Source organism: Sorex araneus, chromosome 3, assembly GCF_027595985.1.
Source record: "Sorex araneus isolate mSorAra2 chromosome 3, mSorAra2.pri, whole genome shotgun sequence".
NCBI lineage: Eukaryota > Metazoa > Chordata > Mammalia > Eulipotyphla > Soricidae > Sorex > Sorex araneus.
Window position 1 is genome coordinate 12,774,336 of NC_073304.1, and position 19,221 is coordinate 12,793,556.

Below are 19,221 nucleotides of genomic sequence, written 5' to 3' on the forward strand. Positions count from 1 at the left end.
GACAGAGGAATCGAACTTGGGTCAGCCGTGTGCAAGGCAAACGCCCTACCCGTTGTGCTATTGCTCAGTCCATAAGTGAGAGGTATGGCCATAGAGTCATACAGGTTCAACAGACCCGAAAGCATGAGGTCTGAGTGGCGACCACTGAAACTTGGAGTGGGCTTGCGGTGGGGAGGGAATCTAGAAAAACTGGTGGAGGGATTGGTGTTGAATTATTATATACCTAAAACACATCTATCAGGAACTTTGTAATTCATGGCTCTTTAATAAAAATTAAAAAAAAAATTCAGCCTTTTTATCCCCTCCTGCAGTGAAATACAAAAGCTGGAATATGGACCAAATTAGATTGAAGTTGTTTTTCTTTTTTCTTTCTTTTTTCCATGAAAGGAGAACAGTTATTATGCTAAAACATACAGTTTGAATTAAGCTAATAAAAAGCCTCGAAAAGCCCAACCTTAGGCTTTTTGGATAGAATAGAGAGGACTTGATCTCATTTGTTTGTTGGTATAGAAGAGAGGGTCCTGTGAAATAACACATTGGTTAGTTACGATGATTGAGAATCGGGTGCTCTGGTGTACCCGCAGTTACGTGAGAGCCACTCACGATGGACGTTGGACATGGCAGTGCAGAATGCAGCGCGCCAGGCTCGAAATGGAGACTGCAGTGATGAATAGCCCTGTATCACTGTCATCCCGTTGCTCATCGATTTGCTCGAGCGGGCAACAGTAGCGTCTCCATTGTGAAACTTGTTACTGTTTTTGGCATATCAGATACGCCACGGGTAGCTTGCCAAGCTCTGCCATGCGGGCGGGATACTCTCGGTAGCTTGCTGGGCTCTTCGAGAGGGATGGAGGACTCAAACGCAGGTTGGCTGAGTGCAAGGCAAACGCACTACCAGCTGTGCTATTGATCCTTAGTGATGAGTAGAATGCTATATATGTGGAAACATCCCATCTCATTATGAAGTTGATTTATTTATTTATTTTCTGCTTTTTGGGTTACACCCAGCAATGCACAGGGGTTACTCCTGGCTCTGCACTCAGGAATTTCCCCTGGTGGTGCTCAGGGGAGCATATGGGATGCCATAGATAGAACCTGGGTCGGCTGTGTGCAAGGCAAAGGCCCTACCCGCTGTGCTGTTGCCCCAGCCCCTGGAGTTTACTTTTAAAAAAGTGTTTATATTATTCTGTAGTTGAATGCCTTTCTCTTACACTTACTGGTATCTGGCCTCTCTCTCTATATATATTTTTTGTTTTTATTTATTTATTTTTTGTTTTTGGGCCACACATGGTGGTGCTCAGGGGATCACTCCCAGGGTTCATGGCAGGGACCAGATAGGATGCTGGGGATCGACCTAGGGTTGGCTGCGTGCAAGGCAGTTGCCCTACCACTGTGCTGTCACTCCCCCAGGCCTCCCATCTATTTTGCTTGTCTCTACACTGCTTCAGAAAAGTGAACTCTTTGACACAGAAATAGGGACGTTCATGGAATGAATAGGTGAATTTTCCTAGAACATTAGTCTGTTTTTCTTAGCAAAAACAGTATAATGGGCGGGGGATGTGGCTCAACTTGCAGGAGACCTGAATTTGATCCCTGGCAAGACACACACACACACACACACACACACACACAAACACACACACATTTTTAAAAAATTATTTTATTTTATTTCATTTTATTTTGCTTTTTGGATCACACCCGGTGATGCACAGGGGTTACTCCTGACTCTGCACTCAGGAATTACTCCTGGCGGTGCTCAGGGGACCATATGGGATGCTGGGAATCGAACCCGGGTTGGCCGCGTGCAAGGCAAACGCCCTACCCGCTGTGCTATTGCTCCAGCCCCCACACACACATTTTTAAAAAAGAATGATTATACTGGGTTTTAAGATCATAGTATTCTTTTTTCTTTTTGATTAATTTTTTTTCTTTTTTTCTTTTGAGAGGCCACACCTGGTGATGTTCAGCAGTTACTCCTGGCTCTGCACTCAGCAATTACTCCTTCAGTGCTTGGGGGACCACAGGGGATGCTGGGAATCGAACCCACGTTGGCCATGTGCAAGGCAGCCTATTCCAGCCCTAAGATCATAGTATTAAAATTTTTATTTTTAAATTGAACCACTGTGAAATATACAGTTACAAAATTGTTCGTGATTGACTTTCAGTGATCATAGTATTTTTAATGTTTTCCTGTTGAAATGGAAAGGACGTGAACTGTCATCTGTGGAGGTGGCAACCCCAAGTCATGCCTGGCTGGCACTTCCTTTCAATACTTTCCTAACAATCTGTTTACCATTTTTGTGTCTTTTCTTTTTTTTATTTCTGCTTTTGGGGTCACACCCAGCGATGCTCAGGGGTTACTCCTGGCTCATGCACTCAGGCTCTGTTACTCCTGGCGGTGCTCGGGGGACCATATGGGATGCTGGGAATCGAACCTGGGTCAGCCGGCCACGTGCAAGGCAAACGCCCTACCCGCTGTGCTATCGCTCCAGCCCTGTTGTCTCTTTTCTTAAACAGCAAGAAATCTGACTTGGGGACAACACCTCAAAGGGCTGGGAACTCATCTTTGGCACGGGAGACGAGTTCAATCCCTGGCAACTTCGGAATCACCCCGAGCACTGTGTGGTGACGCTGTCAGCCAGGGGTAGCCCCTGAGCACTGCGGACTGTGGCCCCAAAACAGAAATTACAAATAATATCTGACCTTTTGTGGAGTTCAGTTACCTGGGCTTCAGTTTGATAAACATTTCAGTATAGTTAGAAGACCAAGCTGTACTTGTGATACTGTCTTGAGTCTTCATGTGTGGTGGGATACCACGTGTGGCTACCGTACTGTCTGCAGGAGGGAGACGAAGGGGCTTAATTATTTATGGGCCTCCCAGCGTGGCTGAGCTCCGGGCTTGAAGTAGGTTAATACTTATTAACTACCCTTGTTAGATGAGCTCTGTCTGGGATAGGCTTTATCTCATGCTATCTCCTCGTATCTGTTTCCTAAGGAAAAGTCTTCCGACTTCTGCTGAGTCTAAGAAAAGCGTCAGGATAAAATTATCATTGCAATTTTATATGGGATTAACTTTGATCAAACTCCATGCAACAGTGACTGAAAAAACCCTCAGCTAATTTGTGTGTCCTTCGCCAGCTAATTTGTGTCCTTCTGTGCTGCTTTAAAAATAGTCCAACTAAAAAGACTCTTAAAATAATTAGACAAGAAATGACTTGAGGATTAGGAAGGGGTTTGCTTTCTGTGGGATTTAGATCTGCTTTTAATAGCCTGTGTCTCTTTAGAATGTGGTGTGGTGTGGTAGGCTGCCTTTTACCCAAACTCAGAAAATGTGTGGGCTCTCTTTTCCTCTGAACAAGAAAGCTTAATTATCAAGTTGGCTTGTTCTCAGAGTAAGTGTCAGTTCATTTAAAGTAAGTCATCCATACTGTGTTTGAAAAGAAACCAACTTTTGTTTTTGCTATAATTAAAAACAGCATTTTTCTTTTTCTTTTTCTTTTTGCTTTTTGGGTCACACCCAGCGATGCTCAGGGGTTACTCCTGGCTCTGCACTCAAGAATTACTCCTGGCCGTGCTTGGAGGACCATATGGGATGCCGGGGATAGAACCAGGGTTGGCCGCATGCAAAGCAAACACCCTACCTGCTGTCCTATCGCTCTGGCCCCCCCAAAACAGCATTTTTCAATCTTTTTGTATCTGCGGACCAGCACTATGGACTAGTGGACTAGTGGTTGAATACCACTGATTTAAATTAACTGTAGCACTGTAGCACTGTCGTCCCATTGTTCATTGATTTGCTCGAGTGGGCACCAATAATGTCTCCATTGTGAGACTTGTTACTGCTTTTGGCATATTGCATTCACCACGGGTAGCTTGCCAGGCTCTGCCGTGCGGGCGAGATAATCTCGGTAGCTTGCCGGGCTCTCCGAGACGGATGGAGGAATCGAGCCCGGGTCGACTGTGTCCAAGGTAAACGCCCTACCTGCTGTAGATTTAAATTAACAGGTGAATTTTTTTTTTCTTTTTGGGTCACACCCAGCGATGCTCAGGGGTTCCTCCTGGCTTTGCACTCAGGAATTATTACTGGTGGAGCTTGGGGACCGTATGGGATACTGGGGATTGAACCCAGGTCAGCAGCATGCAAGGCAAATGCCCTACCCGCCGTGCTATTGCTCCGGACGCTACAGGTGAATTTAAAAGCCTTTGTAATTTTAGGAAGGTAGCAAAGAAAAAACTTTTTGTTTTGGGTACCAGTGGTGCTCAGGGCTTCCTTCTGGCACAGTGCTCAGGCATTACTCCCCATGGGGCTCAGAAACCCAGTAGGGTGCTGGGGATCCAACCCTTGTTGACTGTGTGCAAGGCAGGCTCCCTGCCTGCTGTATTATGGCTTTGGCCCCAGGAAAATATTATTTTTTAAAAAAATTTTGGGGGATCATACCCAGCAGTGCTCAGGAGCTGCTTCTGCTTGGTGCTTTGGGGTCACTCCCAGTGGTGTTAGGGGGCCAGGTAGTGCCGGGGAGTAAGCCTGGTTCTCATGCAGGCAAGCGTGTGCTCCAGCCTTTGAGCTGTCTCTCTCTGCCCCTGGTTGGCAATATTGAGTCGACAGAACCCAGATGATTTGTGCTCAAGATAGGACTTGCGATTCTGGGAATATATCCCAGATCAAGTGATGACTGGTTACTCGTTGCAGATTCAGGCTTGCAGGGCTGTGTGTGCAGCAAGGTTCTCACAGTTCTTTTGCAAAACAAATCCTGGTATATCCTAACTTTGAAGGGGAGAAACCAGTGTGTTACTTGGACTGTCCTCTTTTTCTTTTCCTTTTTTTTTCTTTTTGGGTCGTACCTGGTGATGCTCAGGGGTCACTCCTGGCTCTGCACTCAGGAATCACTCCTGGCAGCACTTGGGGGACCATATGGCATGCTGGGAATCGAACCCAGGTAGGCCATGTGCAAGGCAAGCGCCCTACCTGCTGTGCTATCGCTCCAGCCCCTGCCCTGTTTTTCAAGGAAGAAGCATATTGAAGTTTCATTCTCTGATTCTCTTCAGTGAGGAGAGAGTCTGTCTGCTTAGGGTATGTGCTCATAGCAAATATAATTTAAGTTTTGAAAGTACTCTTTTTTTTTTTTTTTTTTTGCTTTTTGGATCACACCCAGCGATGCTCAGGGGTTACTCCTGGCTCTGCACTCAGGAATTACCCCTGGCAGTGCTCAGGGGACCATATGGGATGCTGGGAATTGAACCCGGGTCGGCCTCGTGCAAGGCAAACGCCCTTGCCGCTGTGCTATTGCTCCAGCCCCTGGAAGTACTCTTAAAACTTAGGAAATGCATGTCAACTTTGTGTGTGTGTATGTGGGTTGTGTGTGTGGCATGCATGAAAGTATACTCAGGGTAGCAAGCTCAAGGTCACGTGACACCTGCATTGACTGTATCCTTCATGTCATCATTTAAAGAAGCAGGGGGCGGGGACCCAAAAGATAGTACAGGGGGGTCTGGTGATGATTGCCTTGCATGTGGCTGACCTGGGTTGGATCCCCACCATCCCATCTGGTCCCCTTAAGCCCTGCTAGGAGTGATCCCTGAATGCCAAGCCAAAAGTAAGCCCTGAGCATCACCCAATGTGGCCCCCAAACCAAAAGAAACAAAACAAAGCAAAACATAAACCAAAACCAAAAACCAAAAAAGTAAAAGTAAAGAGGCAGGAGTATGTTTCAGTTTCCCCATAAGAGGGAAAGTGAAAGACCCCTTCAGCTGGGCTGCTGAAGACCGGGGAGGGAGGGAACCAGGACTCTGTCACCAAGTCTGTCCTCTCTCTCCCTCTCCCCATCCTTGGATTATGTGTATCAGCATTTCTAGCAGCAACTTTTTTTGGGGGGAGGTTATATCCCAGCTGTGCTCAGGACTTATTTCTGGCTCTATGCTTAGGGATCAGTGAACCAGGAGAACCATCTGTGTGCTGGGATTGAAACTGAGTCTGCAGCATGCCCGGTAACACCTTTCGTGCCTCATCTTTCCAGCCCCATCAGCAATTTTAAAAACTTATTACTTCCTTAGAAGTATTTACCAAGGCATATAATGGATTTTGGATGATCATAGTTGCTTCTTTTTTTTTTTTCCCTTCCTTTTTAGGTCACATCCAGCAATGCTCAGGGGTTACTCCTGGCTCTACACTCAGGAATTACTCCTGGTGGTGCTTGGGGGACCATATGGGACACCGGAGATTGAACCAGGCTCAGCTGTGTGCAGGGCAAACCGCCCTGCCCACTGTTCTATCGCTCTGGCCCCCATCTTAGTTACTTCTTAAGATAGACATCAAACACAGGAGCAGGCCCCAAAGCAAACATGAGACCGTATGTGGAGCCAGGGATCAAGCTTGGTTGTCCTCATGGAAGGCATGCATCTCTTTTTGTTTTATTTTGTTTCACACCCTTGAGGTACTCGGGGTTTACTCCTGATTCTGTGCTCAGGAATCACTCCTGGTGGTGCTTGGGGGACCATGTGGGATGCTAGGGATTGAACCTAGGTCTCCTGCATGCAAGCCCTCTGTACTATCTCTCTGGCTCAACACAAGTACTTCTTAACTTGTACTATCTCTTTAACCCTATACACTGCTGTCTTTTTTTCAGCCTCAGTTTACATGCTAGGTAGCCTCACCCAAGCCTTTGTGTCTCCTGACAAACTATTTCTGTAGGTTATTCATTCTCTGCCACCCTCACTGTCTTTACTCACAGACACTTTAAGATGGATCAGTATTCAAATATCCAAAATCTTAGTTTCTTGTTGTGTTGAATTCTACATTTTTTTTTTGCCATAAATTCAGGAGAGGACTGGAGCAATAGCACAGCAGATAGGGCGATTGCCTTGTATGTGGCTGACCCAGGTTTGATTCCTCTGTCCCTCTCGGAGAGCCTGGCAAGCTACCGAGATTATCCTTGCAGAGCCTGGCAAGCTCCCCATGGCATATTCGATATGCCAAAAACAGTAACAAGTCTTACAATGGAGACGTTACTGGTGCCCGCTCAAGCAAATCGATGAACAACGGGACACCAGTGCTGCAGTGCTAAATTCAGGAGACTAGGGATCCTTTCTGACCTGAAACTGATCAGCTGGCTTGCTTTCCAAGCCCTTGTTCTCCCTTGAACACGTGTGTCACTTGCTTGTCTCAGTGTTGTCAGCTTATTTCTACTCTGGGGAAGCTTGTGTTCTCTCTCGAACAGTACTTCCCTCTAAATCTTCTATATAAGTTTTTTTTTTCTATATAAGTTTTAATAAAATCTGTCTTGCTTCACCGAAAACAAACAAAAGATTAGTCATATCTGTATTTCACCTTCAACCAAGATGAGAAGGTCTTGGGTGGAGAGACAATATACAGTGGCTAGGGCCTTTGCTTTGCATGCGGATAGGGCCTTTGCTTTGCATGCATCCAACCCAGGTTCTATCCCTGGCTTCCCATATGGTCCCCTGAACACTGCCAGGAGTAATTCCTGAGTGCAGAGGCAGTAGTAACCCTGAGCATCCCCAGGTGTGCCCCCAAACCCTAAAAACACACATACACAAAAATTGAAATGTTTTTTTAATACTGTTTGGATACATTGACTTTCCTTTAAATACTATAGGACTGGGGCTGGAGCGATAGCACAGCAGGTAGGGTGTTTGCCTTGCGTGTGGCCAACCCGGGTTCGATTCCCAGCATCCCATATGGTCCCCCGAGCATTGCCAGGAGTGATTCCTGAGTGCATGAGCCAGGAGTAACCCCTGTGCATCGCTGGGTGTGACCCCCCCCCAAAAAAAAAGAATGCTTTAGGACTAGAATGCCAAACACAAAAATTGAAGTAGAACATAAAATTAGAGGTTGGTTTTTTGTTTGTTTGTTTGTTTGGTTTTTTTTTTTGGTGGGGAGGTAGGTTGGGAGTCTACCTCAGCTTAGGGCTTACTCCTGGCGGGACTTGGAGGACCTGTAGGTTTATTTTATAATTGATGGTTGCGTAATTGTATAATTCAGGGGCTGGAGCGATAGCACAGTGGGTAGGGTGTTTGCTTTGCACGCGGCCGACCTGGGTTCGATTCCCAGCATCCTATATGGTCCCCCGAGCACCGCCAGGAGTGATTCCTGTGTGCAAAGCCAGGAGTAATGCCTGTGTATCACCGGGTATGACCCAAAAAACAAAACTTTTTTTTTCGACTTCATACAGTAATGATGGTGATTTCATTGATGGCTATGACCTTTCCATAGTTCTCAACAGACTCTGCTTCGCAACCTTGACTGTTGCTTGCAGACTGGGTGCCTGTTGGCATTTGCGCTGCTTTCTTTTTGGCTCTTGGGCCACACCTGGTGGTTCTCAGGGCTTCCTCATGGCTCTGTGCTCAGGGTCACTCCTGACAGGCTTGAGGTTACCACATGGGATGCCTGGGATTGAACCCACGTTGGCCACATGCAAGGCAGTCACCCTCCCAACTGTACTATCGCTGCTTTCTGTTGTGATGCTCCCACACTCGTTGCCAGGGCGGGTGAGCACTTGCAGCTGGAGCACAGGAGTTAAGTTGCTTGCCGGAGTCACTGTGGTGCTTATTCATGCACATGCTAGGGATTCACTTCCTGCCCACCGAGCCTGCATATCTCTTTTGATTACCGTGTAGTTCCCCCCGCCTTGTTGTTTGGGTCACAGCTGGCAATGCTCAGGGGTTCCTCCTGGCTCTGCACTCAGGAATTACTCCTGGTGGTGCTCGAGGGACCATATGGGATGCCTGGGATCGAATGTGGGTCGGCCACGTGCAAGATAAACACCCTACTCGCTGTACTATCACTCTAGCCCCTGCTGTGTGGTCTTGCTGGGGACCAGAATCCTTTTCTCATGCTCACATATGCCTGGCCATTGAGCTGGGAATTGCTGGCAGGGCCAGGGATGGCAGGCAGCAGGGCCGGAGGCCTGTGCTCAGAGCAGGTGGACTGGTGACGGGATGCTGCATGCCAGGCTGTCTAAGCCCCGGCCCTCTTCCTCCAGGTCCTCATCTCTTATTTTTCCTTTTTCGTTATGCCACACTTGGGTGTGCTCAGGCCTTACTCCTGGCAGTGTATTCAGGGGATCACTCCTGGCGTGCCGGGGTAGCTAATGTGGTGCTGTGGATGAAACCTGAGTAGGTCCCCTGCAAGGCAGCTGACTAACTGCTGTATCCTCTCTTCGCTGAAGAGCCTCGTTTATTATTATTTTTTTTAAAGTTGAATGAGGAGTTTAGGTTAAAATAATAGCCCAAGGAGCCGGAGCGATAGTACAGTGAATAGGGTGCTTGCCTTGCACGCGGCCAACCCGGGTTCAATCCTCAGCATCCCATATGGTTCCCCAAGCACCGCCAGGAGCAATTCCTGAGTGCAGAGCCAGGCGTAACCCTTGAGCATCACTGGGTGTAATAAAAACAAAAAAGTGCGGGATAGGGATGTGGCTCAGCTGGTAGAGCACAGGCAGAGGCTCTGCTTTCATTCCCTGGGCCTAGTGGGCCCCAGTCACATCCAGGTGTGGGAGTCCCCAGGGAAGGAATGACCTGCCGGAGAGAGCTCAGAGGACTGGAGCATTGTCTTGGCATGCATTCCTGGGTTTGATTTTCAGCACTATGTGGTCCCCTGAACATCACCATAGGTGACACCCCCTCAATCACCTCCAGCCCTCAGCACTGAGCCAGATGCAGCCCCTGATCACCCTGGGTGTGACTAAAACAAACAAGAAAACAATACTTGAGTACCATTATTTTTTATTTTGTTGTTGCTCTTAAGTCCATGGAAGAATCTGTCAGGGTACCTGTGGCGTATTCGATATGCCAGAAACAGTGACAACAAGTCTCACGATGAGACATTACTGGTGCCCGCTGGAGCAAATTGGTGAACAATGGGACAACTGTGCTACAGTGCTACAGTGCTCTTAAATTACACTGTTGAGGTTTGGAGCCATGATATGGTGGGTAGGGCACTTACCTTGCACGTGGCTGACTCGGGTTTGATCCGTGGCATCCCATACGGTCCTCTGAGCCTGCCCGGAATGATCCCTGGGCACAGAGCCAGGAGTAATCTCTGAACACAGCCAGGCGTGGCTCCCCAAACCACAGAATAAAACCAAAACAAATAAAAGTTATACTCCCCAGTATGATAGCCACTAGAGACTTGTATCTGTTTAAATCAATTAAAAATAAGTGCCATTAACCATTCCATTGCTCATCTCTGCTGGCCTCATTCCCGGCGTACTGTCGCAGCTGTGGCTGTGGAAGGGAGCGATAAAGACAGAACATTGCCAAGATCCCAACGTTCTCTCTGACGGTGTGTGTCTAGAGCAGAGGTTCCCAAACATATGCGGCCTGACCCCCCTATTCATGAAAAAGAGAAAAAAATCCCTCAGTGCCCCACTGAAAAATCTACCTTCTGCAAGTGAACACATAGCGTTACAGAGCGGTGGTTTTTGCCAATTGCCTTGGTCTGTAAATAAATTCTTAGGTAAATATTAGCAGTGGCCTGGGGCTATCATTTCAACCCTGAGGTGCGTTAATACACTTTTACTCTTTTAGGTTGAACAAGCCCGGTGCTACTATGGATTTACCTCAGTAGTTTTATTATATAACCAGTGGGATCTACATGCTAATCCCTAGCAAAATACTCGTGACATTTTTCAAGGTAATAGAGCAGATAATTATGAAATTTATATGGAACAACAGAAGACCTCGTTTTAGCTAGAACAGTTTTGAGAGAAAAGAAAAGGGAGAGTCAAACTCTCTGACTTCAGACAGTATTACAGAGCAATCGTAATAAAACATGGTATTCTACCAAGACCAGGCACCCAGGTCAGTGGTATAGTGAATCCAAAGTAAATCCATAAATGTATGGACAAAATCTATGTCAAAGGAACCACATCCACATACAAAGAACCTCTTCAACAAATTGTGTTGGGTGGGCTAGAGAGACAGTACAGCAGGAAGACACTTTTTATGCAGTTGGGCAAACCATACATGTGGTTCCCTGATCACCACCAGAAGTGATTTCTGGGTACAGAGCCTGGAGTAAGACTTAGGCATGGGCAAGTGTGGTTTAAAAAACCAGAGAAAAAAAGAAGAAAAGCAAACTGAATAAAACAAACCATAAAAACAAATGGTGCTGGGAAAACTGTGTAGTTATGTGCAGAAAGAACACACACACACAGTATTATCATTATTATTATTATTATTAGTAGTAGTATTTTTTTTATCCCCACCCCAGTATTATTATTTTAAAAAATTTAATTTTTATAAAGTTGTTCACAATAATTTATTACATTTAGTATTCCAATACGAATTCTACCACCATTACACCTTCCCATCATATTTCAGGTGTTTCCACCCTGACCCCCAAAGCCTGCCCCCAAAGCAGGACCTAAATTATTTATTTTGCATTGCTTGTTATGAATTATCTGCTGGAAATGGTCCAAAAAAGTTTCCTTAGAGGAAAGTGTGTGAAGATTGTTGTATTTCACCTTGGAGTCAGTAAGCCCTTGTCTTGGTACATCAGTGGTGCAGTATATGAGATGTTGCATGGCTGCAAATGTGGTTGCATGCTACAGGAATTCTAAATTTTTAAATATGGTGATACAGCTGAGGTTAATTTAATTAATTAATTTATTTTTTTTTGCTTGTTGGGTCACACCCAGCGATGCTCAGGGGTTACTCCTGGCTTTGCATTCAGGAATCACTCCTGGTGGTGCTCAGGGGACCAGTGGGATGCTGGGAATTGAACCAGCGTTGGCTGCATGCAAGGCAGATGCCCTACCCACTGTGCTATTGCTCCAGACCCAGTTTTTGTTTTTTAAACTGGATGCTGATTTTGGGATCTGGAGACATCTCTGCACCCTGTTGCTCATGTTGCTCTATTCCGAGAGATGTACTTGTGAGTCTCTGGATCATGGCTGTTAATGAGCTTGGGGCCAGAGGCAGTTTGTGGGTGTGACTGCCAGGCTGCCAGAAGCACAGGGAGATGGGAGGAGGTCACCCATTCTTGACTCCATGTGAGCCTGGAGATTTCAGTCACAAGTCTTGCATACCTGGGTTTTACTACAGATTTTCTCATGGATGAGGCTCACCCGAGCCTGTGGAGATCATCCATGAATATGGTAGTGATTGAGTTCTGGAGGTTTTCGGCTGCTGGGGCTCTGCTGGGGCAGGTGGGGGGACTCGCCTGCCTCTCTCCGGGTTGTCCTGGATTAGACAGCCTGGTGTGGGTCCGGAGGCATCTCTGCAGTGAGTAGCTCTCTTCCAAGAGATGTATTTCACACCATGCATATTAAGGATGACGGAGATGGTTCAAATGGCTGGAGCTTGTGCTTTGCATGTTTAATTCCAGCATCACATGGTCCTCCACGCACTGCTGGGTGTGCAGCAGCGAAACAAGATCACTATCTAACAACATAGACAAAAATCAAAATGAAGGAAAAATTTGGATATTAAGCCCCAAACCATAAAACGTGTAGTAGGAAACAAAGGAGATACTTACACTACAAGGCTTCAGCATTAGAGATACATTTGCAGATTCAACTCCATTGGTAAGGAGAATGGAAGGAAGAATAAACAAAGTGACTACACCAAATGAAAAGGCTCTCAGCACAGCAGAAGAAACTATCACAGAAACCAAAAAGGCAACTTAGCAATTGGGAGAAAATACTTGCACATTTTAGGTCTGACAAAGGGTGTATCTAAAGTTTATAAAACACTCCCTAAAACAAAACAAAAAAACCAAGGAACACCATAAGAAAAATGAATAAAGACTTGAAAAGACACTTCTCAGGAAGACAGAGATGGCCCCAGAATTCAAAAAAAAATGCCCAGTATCACTGAGTAGGAAAATGCGAGTCAGAACCATGGTATCACCTCATACTGGTAAAAGTCGCCCACATCAAAGAACTGGAAACAACAAATTTTGATGAAGATGTGGTGTGAAATCTTGTACTGCTCTCAATGGGAGTGTTAACTGGTACACCTCGTATGGAAGTAATGCAGATTCCTTAAAAGTATTAAAGCAGAAATTTCATATGATTTAGCAATACCACTTCTATTTATTTATTTATTTATTTATGTTTATTATTTTTTTTAAAATTTTGGTCACACCTGGCTCTGCACTCAGGAATTACCCCTGGCGGTGCTCAGGGGATCATATGGGATGCTGGGAATCGAATCCGGGTCGGCCGCGTACAAAGCAAACGCCCTACCCTCCGTGCTGTCGCTCCAGCCCCCAGCAATACCACTTCTAAATGTAAATAAGTTGCAAAAGTATCTACACCTACACCTCTATAGCAGTGTTCATAGGAGCCCAGGCATGAGCTCAGCATAAATGTCCATCGACGGGTGACCGAGTAAAGGAGCCTTGATATACGCTCAGTGGAATACTAATGCTGCTAAACAAGATAGGATTTGCCCCTGGGGAGCTTCAGCTATAGCTAAAGGGTGATGTTTTAAACATGTTTTACACATTGGCGTTCCGGCAGGCTGTGAGTGACGCCTGAGAGCTGACTGGTACGGCCAAAACAACAACAGACATTTTGTTTCTTTGCTTTTTTGGTCCACACCCCGGGCATTGCACAGGGATTACTCCTAGCTCTGAGCTCAGGCATCACTCCTGGTGAGCTCCAGGGACCATACGCAGTACAGGGACTTTCCTCTCGGACTTAGGTGAGTCTCTTAGCCTTTATGCTATTTCACTGGCCCCACATTCTTTTGGAAAAAAATTTTTTTTAAAGTTGCCTTTTGCGACAAAATGGATAGATTTTGTGGTGATTAACCCAAGTAAGGAAGAAATAGACAGTTACCAAATACTTCCATAAGTATCACTGTCATCCCATTGATCACAGATTTTTCTCGAGTGGGTGCCAGTAATGTCTCCATTCGTCCTAGCCCTGAGATTTTAGCAGCCTCTCTTTACTCGTTCTTCCCAGCAGTGCCGCATTGGAGACTCTTTCAGGGTAAGGGGAATGAGACCTGTCATTGTTACTGTATTTGGCATATTGAATATGCCACGGAGAGCTTGCCAGGCTCTGCCGTGTGGGCAGGATGCTCTCGGTACCTTGCCAGGTTCTCTGAGGTCGTGCAGCCGCAAATGCGGCCACATGCTTCCAGGAGCATTGTTTTATAGTCTCTGGATCTTGGCTGTTGATGGGATTACACGGCATCGGGGGGCAGTTTCTGGGTGTGACCGCCAAGCTACTGGAATGGGGGGTCTGGGTGGAGGAGGCCCAGTCTCAATCCAAGAAGGCTTGAGATCTCGGTCCTGGGTCCCACACACCTGGGTTCCTTCATGTGTGACGCTCGTCCAAATGTGTGGATAGGGGCCTTGAGCATGGCTGTGGCTGGATTCTGGTTTCGACTGCCGGGGCTCTGCTTGGGGAGGGAAGGGAAACAACCCACCCTGCTCCGAGGGGCCTGGTGAAGACAGCCAGGCACAGGGCCAAGAGACTTCCATAAGTAGAATGAATAACTAAAGCAGATGAACAAGCAAATAACAACAGAACTAATTCCTCGTCTCTGTGAAAGCTCTAGTGGTGGGAAGCAAGCAGGGGGATCTTCTGACAATGGGTGGGGTGACTGCTACACACGTGTAAATATGTCAGGCCAACTCTTTGAAATTCCATAATAGTCTAACCAGTGATGAATCATTAAAACAAAAAATGCTAATAACTAAGCTTTTAAATTGTTTTTAAATAGAAGGTTTATTTGAAAGTGGGAAAGGGAAGGAAACTCCCCAATTGGGGAGAAACTTAGTATAGGATTTAAGTTCAACTTAAAAAAAAAAATTGTGGAATCCATGCTTGGCAGTGTTTGCAGGGCCAGTGAGTGCCAGAGATTCAACCCAAAACATTGTCGGAAAGCAAGAAATGCTTGCGCATATTCTCTACCACTTGAGCCATATCCCAGGCCACTACACTGTTTTTTTTTTTTTTTTGACAGTGTAAACTACAGAATCGACCTCACATATACAAGATGATTGTTCCACCCTTGAGCCACATCCTAGTCCTGAGGTTTTTTTTTTTTTTTAAACCTCTGAGTAATGCATTTCAGTTATTTTACTGATTTGGGTATAGTTTTTCTTGAATGCCTGTGTGTGTGTGTGTGTGTGTGTGTGTGTGTGTGTGTGTGTGTGAGAGAGAGAGAGAGAGAGAGAGAGAGAGAGAGAGAGAGAGAGAGCGAGCGAGAGAGAGTGAGAGAGCGAGCATGTGACTGTGTGAGTGAGTGGGTGTGTGTGTGTGGGGGACTTTTATAGCATTACAGTTTCCGTTATAGCTCTTTTGTATCCAAGTGAACTTTGGGGTGGGAGGTGAGGAGATTAAAGAAGTTATAGTTATATTTTTATTATGAAAATATATGATAATTTAAAATATCACTATTAGTAATTATAATGCATTATATATCATAATATATAATCATTTCTAGAAGTCAAGTTTGAGAGTAGTGAAAGTCGGATTTACTTTAGTTGAAATTCCACTGGGAAGGACCCCAGTTATGTGGATTGATTATGATAAGCTTCATATTTCAGCAATTGAAAAGCTTTAATATCTATATCTGTACCCATGGGGTGGGGTGGGGGTGCTTCCCAAGTGTTGCCCAGGAGACTAGGTGGCCTCTCGTAGCGAGTCTTGGTCAGTCGAGCTGTGGGTCAGTGCTGATGCCCAAGGATTCTGTGTCGTCTGGATGTGAGGGGGCCTCTGGGCCTGCACCTGGCAATGCATGGGGCACCAGACAGTGCTCGGGATCCAACCGGGGTCAGCTGCATGGAAGGCGTCCACCTTAAACCCTGTACCCTCTCCGGCTGCAAAAGTTGTTATTTAAAAAAAAATATATATATATATACATTAAAATAATGTAGCACCGGGACTGGAGCAATAGCACAGCGGGGTAGGGCGTTTGCCTTGCACGCGGCAGACCCGGGTTCGATTCCCAGCACCCCATAGTCCCCTGAGCACCACCAAGGGTAATTCCTGAGTGCAGAGCCAGGAGTGACCCCCCAAAAAAGCAATATATATATATATATATATATATATATCACTGTCATCCCATTCATTGATTTGCTCGAGCGGGCACCAGTAATGTCTCCATTGTGAGACTGGTTGTTACTGTTTTTGGCATATTGAATACGCCATGGGTAGCTTGCCAGGCTCTGCCGTGCGGGCGTGATACTCTCGGTAGCTTGCCGGGCTCTCCGAGAGGGATGGAGGAATCGAACCCAGGTTGGCTGCATGCAAGGCAAAGGCCCTACTGCCGTGCTATTGCTCCAGCCCATTAAAATAATCACTATCACTGTCACTGTCATCCTGTTGCTCATCGATTTGCTCGAGCGGGCACCTGTAACGTCTCTCATTGTGAGACTTATTGTTACTGTTTTTGGCATATCCAATATGCCACGGGTAGCTTGCCAGGCTCTGCCGTGCGTGCGGGAGACTCTTGATAGCTTGCCGGGCTCTCTGAGAGGGACGGAGGAATCACACACGAACACAGGTTGGCCGCTTGCAAGGCGAATGCCCTACCACTGTGCTCTCGCTCCAGCCCATTAAAATAATAACAACATATATTTACATGTTATTGTAACGCATGAGAAAAGCATATATTATATAATATATGCAATATTTATATATCATATATTATACTATATAATATCATGTTTATGTATTATATAAAATATTTTCCGGAAGCGAAAAAAGAGTCTCTTGCCCGCACACCTGGCTGTCTTCCCTGGGGCCCCTCGGAGGGGCTGGGCTCCAGCTTCCCTCCCTGCCCCAAGCAGAGCTTCTGGCGGCCGAAGACCACCGGAACCTGGCTACAGCCATGCTCGAGGCCCCTCTCCACACGTTCGGACAGGCCTCACACATGAAGGAACCGGCAGAGGAACCCAGGTGTGTGTAATCCCATCAACGGCCAACATCCAGAGACTTAAAAGCAAGCTCCCAGAAGTGCGCGGCCGCTTTGCGGCCTTGTATCCTACTTCTCCCTCTGGGAGAAACTGGCAAGCTTGTGAGAGTTTCCTGCCCACATGGGACAGCCTTACAAGCTTCCCATGGTGTATTCATATGCTAAAGCCAGTAACAAGCTGGATCTCATTCCCCTGACCCTGAAAGAGCCTCCAGTGCAACATTGTTGGGAGGGCCGAGTAGAGAGAGATTTCTAAGATCTCAGGGAAAGGACGAATGGAGAGGTTACTGAGCCCGCTCAAGAAATTGACAATTAACGGGATTTCTTGATCGTGATTGTGATAAAATATTTAAATGTTATACATTATATCTAAATATGATAATATACACACATATATTTGTGTGGTTTTTTTTTGGGGGGGAGGGCATGGAGGCTACAATTGGTTGTGCTCAGAGCTTACTCTTGGGTCTATACTCAGGGATCCCTCTGGGTAGGTTTGGGGACCATATGGGGTGCTGGGAGCAAACCTGGATTGGCCATGTGCAATGCAAGTACCTCACCAGCTGTCCTAGCACTCCAGCCCCTCTTATGTGTCTTTCTTTCTTTTTTTCTTTTTGGGTCACACCCAGCAATGCTCAGGGGTTACTCCTGGCTCTGCACTCAGGAATTACTCCTGGCGGTGCTCGGGGGACCATATGGGATGCTGGGAATTGAACCCGGGTCAGCCGCTTGAAAGGCAAACGCCCTCCCTGCTATGCTCTCGCTCCAGTCCCTGTTTGTGTGTTTCTTAATAGGAGTTACCGCCTTGCTCAAGGGCCATCTGGGTCCCATTCAGCAATGCTCAAGGATCATGCTGTACTAGACATCGAACTCAGGCCTTAAACATACAAGCACACGCTTTACCTGGTATCACATCCCCACCGTTCTGGTGACCAGGCCGAAATGCAGTTTTCTGTTTAGAGGTAAACAAATCGTCTGCATGAGCAATTGACCTTTCACTGCTATTTCTTGAATACAAGGACACAGGTAGTGTCTTTTTTTATTATTTAGGTTTTGATGTTGTCCCTTTCTGGCGAGAGAAGCAATAAAAAACTGCCACCATTTGGTCCCGGGTCAGGGCCAGCAGCTCCGGCTCTGAAATCCTTACGTGTTTTGCTTCCTTCAGTGGATCTTTTCCTCTTTCCAGATCACTTACTTCAGCCTCTGGTACTACAACAAGCAAAATCAGCGCCGATGGGTCGACTTGGAGAAGCCCCTGAAGAAGCAGCTGGATAAGCACGCGCTGGAGCCTACGGTCTATTTCGGAGTGGTGTTCTATGTGCCTTCCGTTTCACAGCTGCAGCAGGAGATTACCAGGTGAGGAGCAGCGGCGAGTCATCCAGCGAGACTGAAACAGTGAAATAAGGGCTAGGGAGGCAGTGCGTGGGTTCCGATGCTTGCTTCGTATGTGGCAGCCCCGGGTTCGATGCCTGGCCCCCACACTTACCCTCTTCTCCCCACGCCCTGCCCCATAGCACCACAGGATGTGATGCAGAACTGGAAAAAAAAAAAAGGGAAGGTCAGGTTGAAGTCAGGAGATAAGGCTAAACTCTGGCCCCCATGCCAGGCCCCCTTTTTTGACACAGGGCAGAGTTTATGCGGAATGCCAGTATTTCGTTGTGCATTATGAGTTACGGGTTCACAAGGAACACAGGACCGGTTAAAGCAGGAAAAAGGTGTTTTTGTTTTTGTTTTTACCTTGGCTCAGAACTCTTCATGCACTGATGTGACCTTTAATGTTTTCATTCGTCTGTGATCCTTTTAAAATAAATGGAAGGCGATTAAGAAAACAGTAGTCCCCGAGTGGGGAGATGGCTGAACGGTCCCTGAGCACCCTGGGGTGTAGCACAAAACCAGAACAGGGGTAGGAAAAAAGGGACAGTCCACAGAATCTGCGACAGAATCTCACCCAGAACTTGTGCTACCATCAAGGCAGTGAGACTTTCTTGCCGGGCTCGGATAAAGGGAGGCAGATTCTGTCGGTGAGTGGGGCTGGAGAGAGAAGCAGAGGTGGGGAGGGGCAAATAAATACCAAACCACAGGACATAAAAGTTATTAAGTTTTATGTATTTATTTTTCCGCGCCAGGCCCAGTGATGCTCAGGGCTTACTCTTCACGCTGCACTCAGGACTCACTCCCGCAGTGCTTATGCACAGCAAGTGCTGTGCCTATTTGACTGTCTCTCCAGCCTCAAATTAATTTTATTATTATTTAGTTTTATTTATTTATTTATTTTTGCTTTTTGGGTCACGCCTGGTGATGCACAGGGGTTACTCCTGGCTCTAC

The 19,221-nt window shown here is 46.5% G+C and overlaps 1 protein-coding gene across 1 annotated transcript in view; it reads left to right on the plus strand.

Annotated features, from left to right (window-relative positions):
* The window catches only part of PTPN21 (protein tyrosine phosphatase non-receptor type 21), a 100,246-nt gene that overhangs the window by 15,313 nt on the left and 65,712 nt on the right, over window positions 1–19,221 (plus strand). Inside the window, exon 3 of the mRNA XM_055131264.1 lies at window positions 18,083–18,252. Coding sequence (XP_054987239.1) covers window positions 18,083–18,252 — 170 coding nt within the window. The remainder of the gene's footprint in view (window positions 1–18,082; window positions 18,253–19,221) is intronic.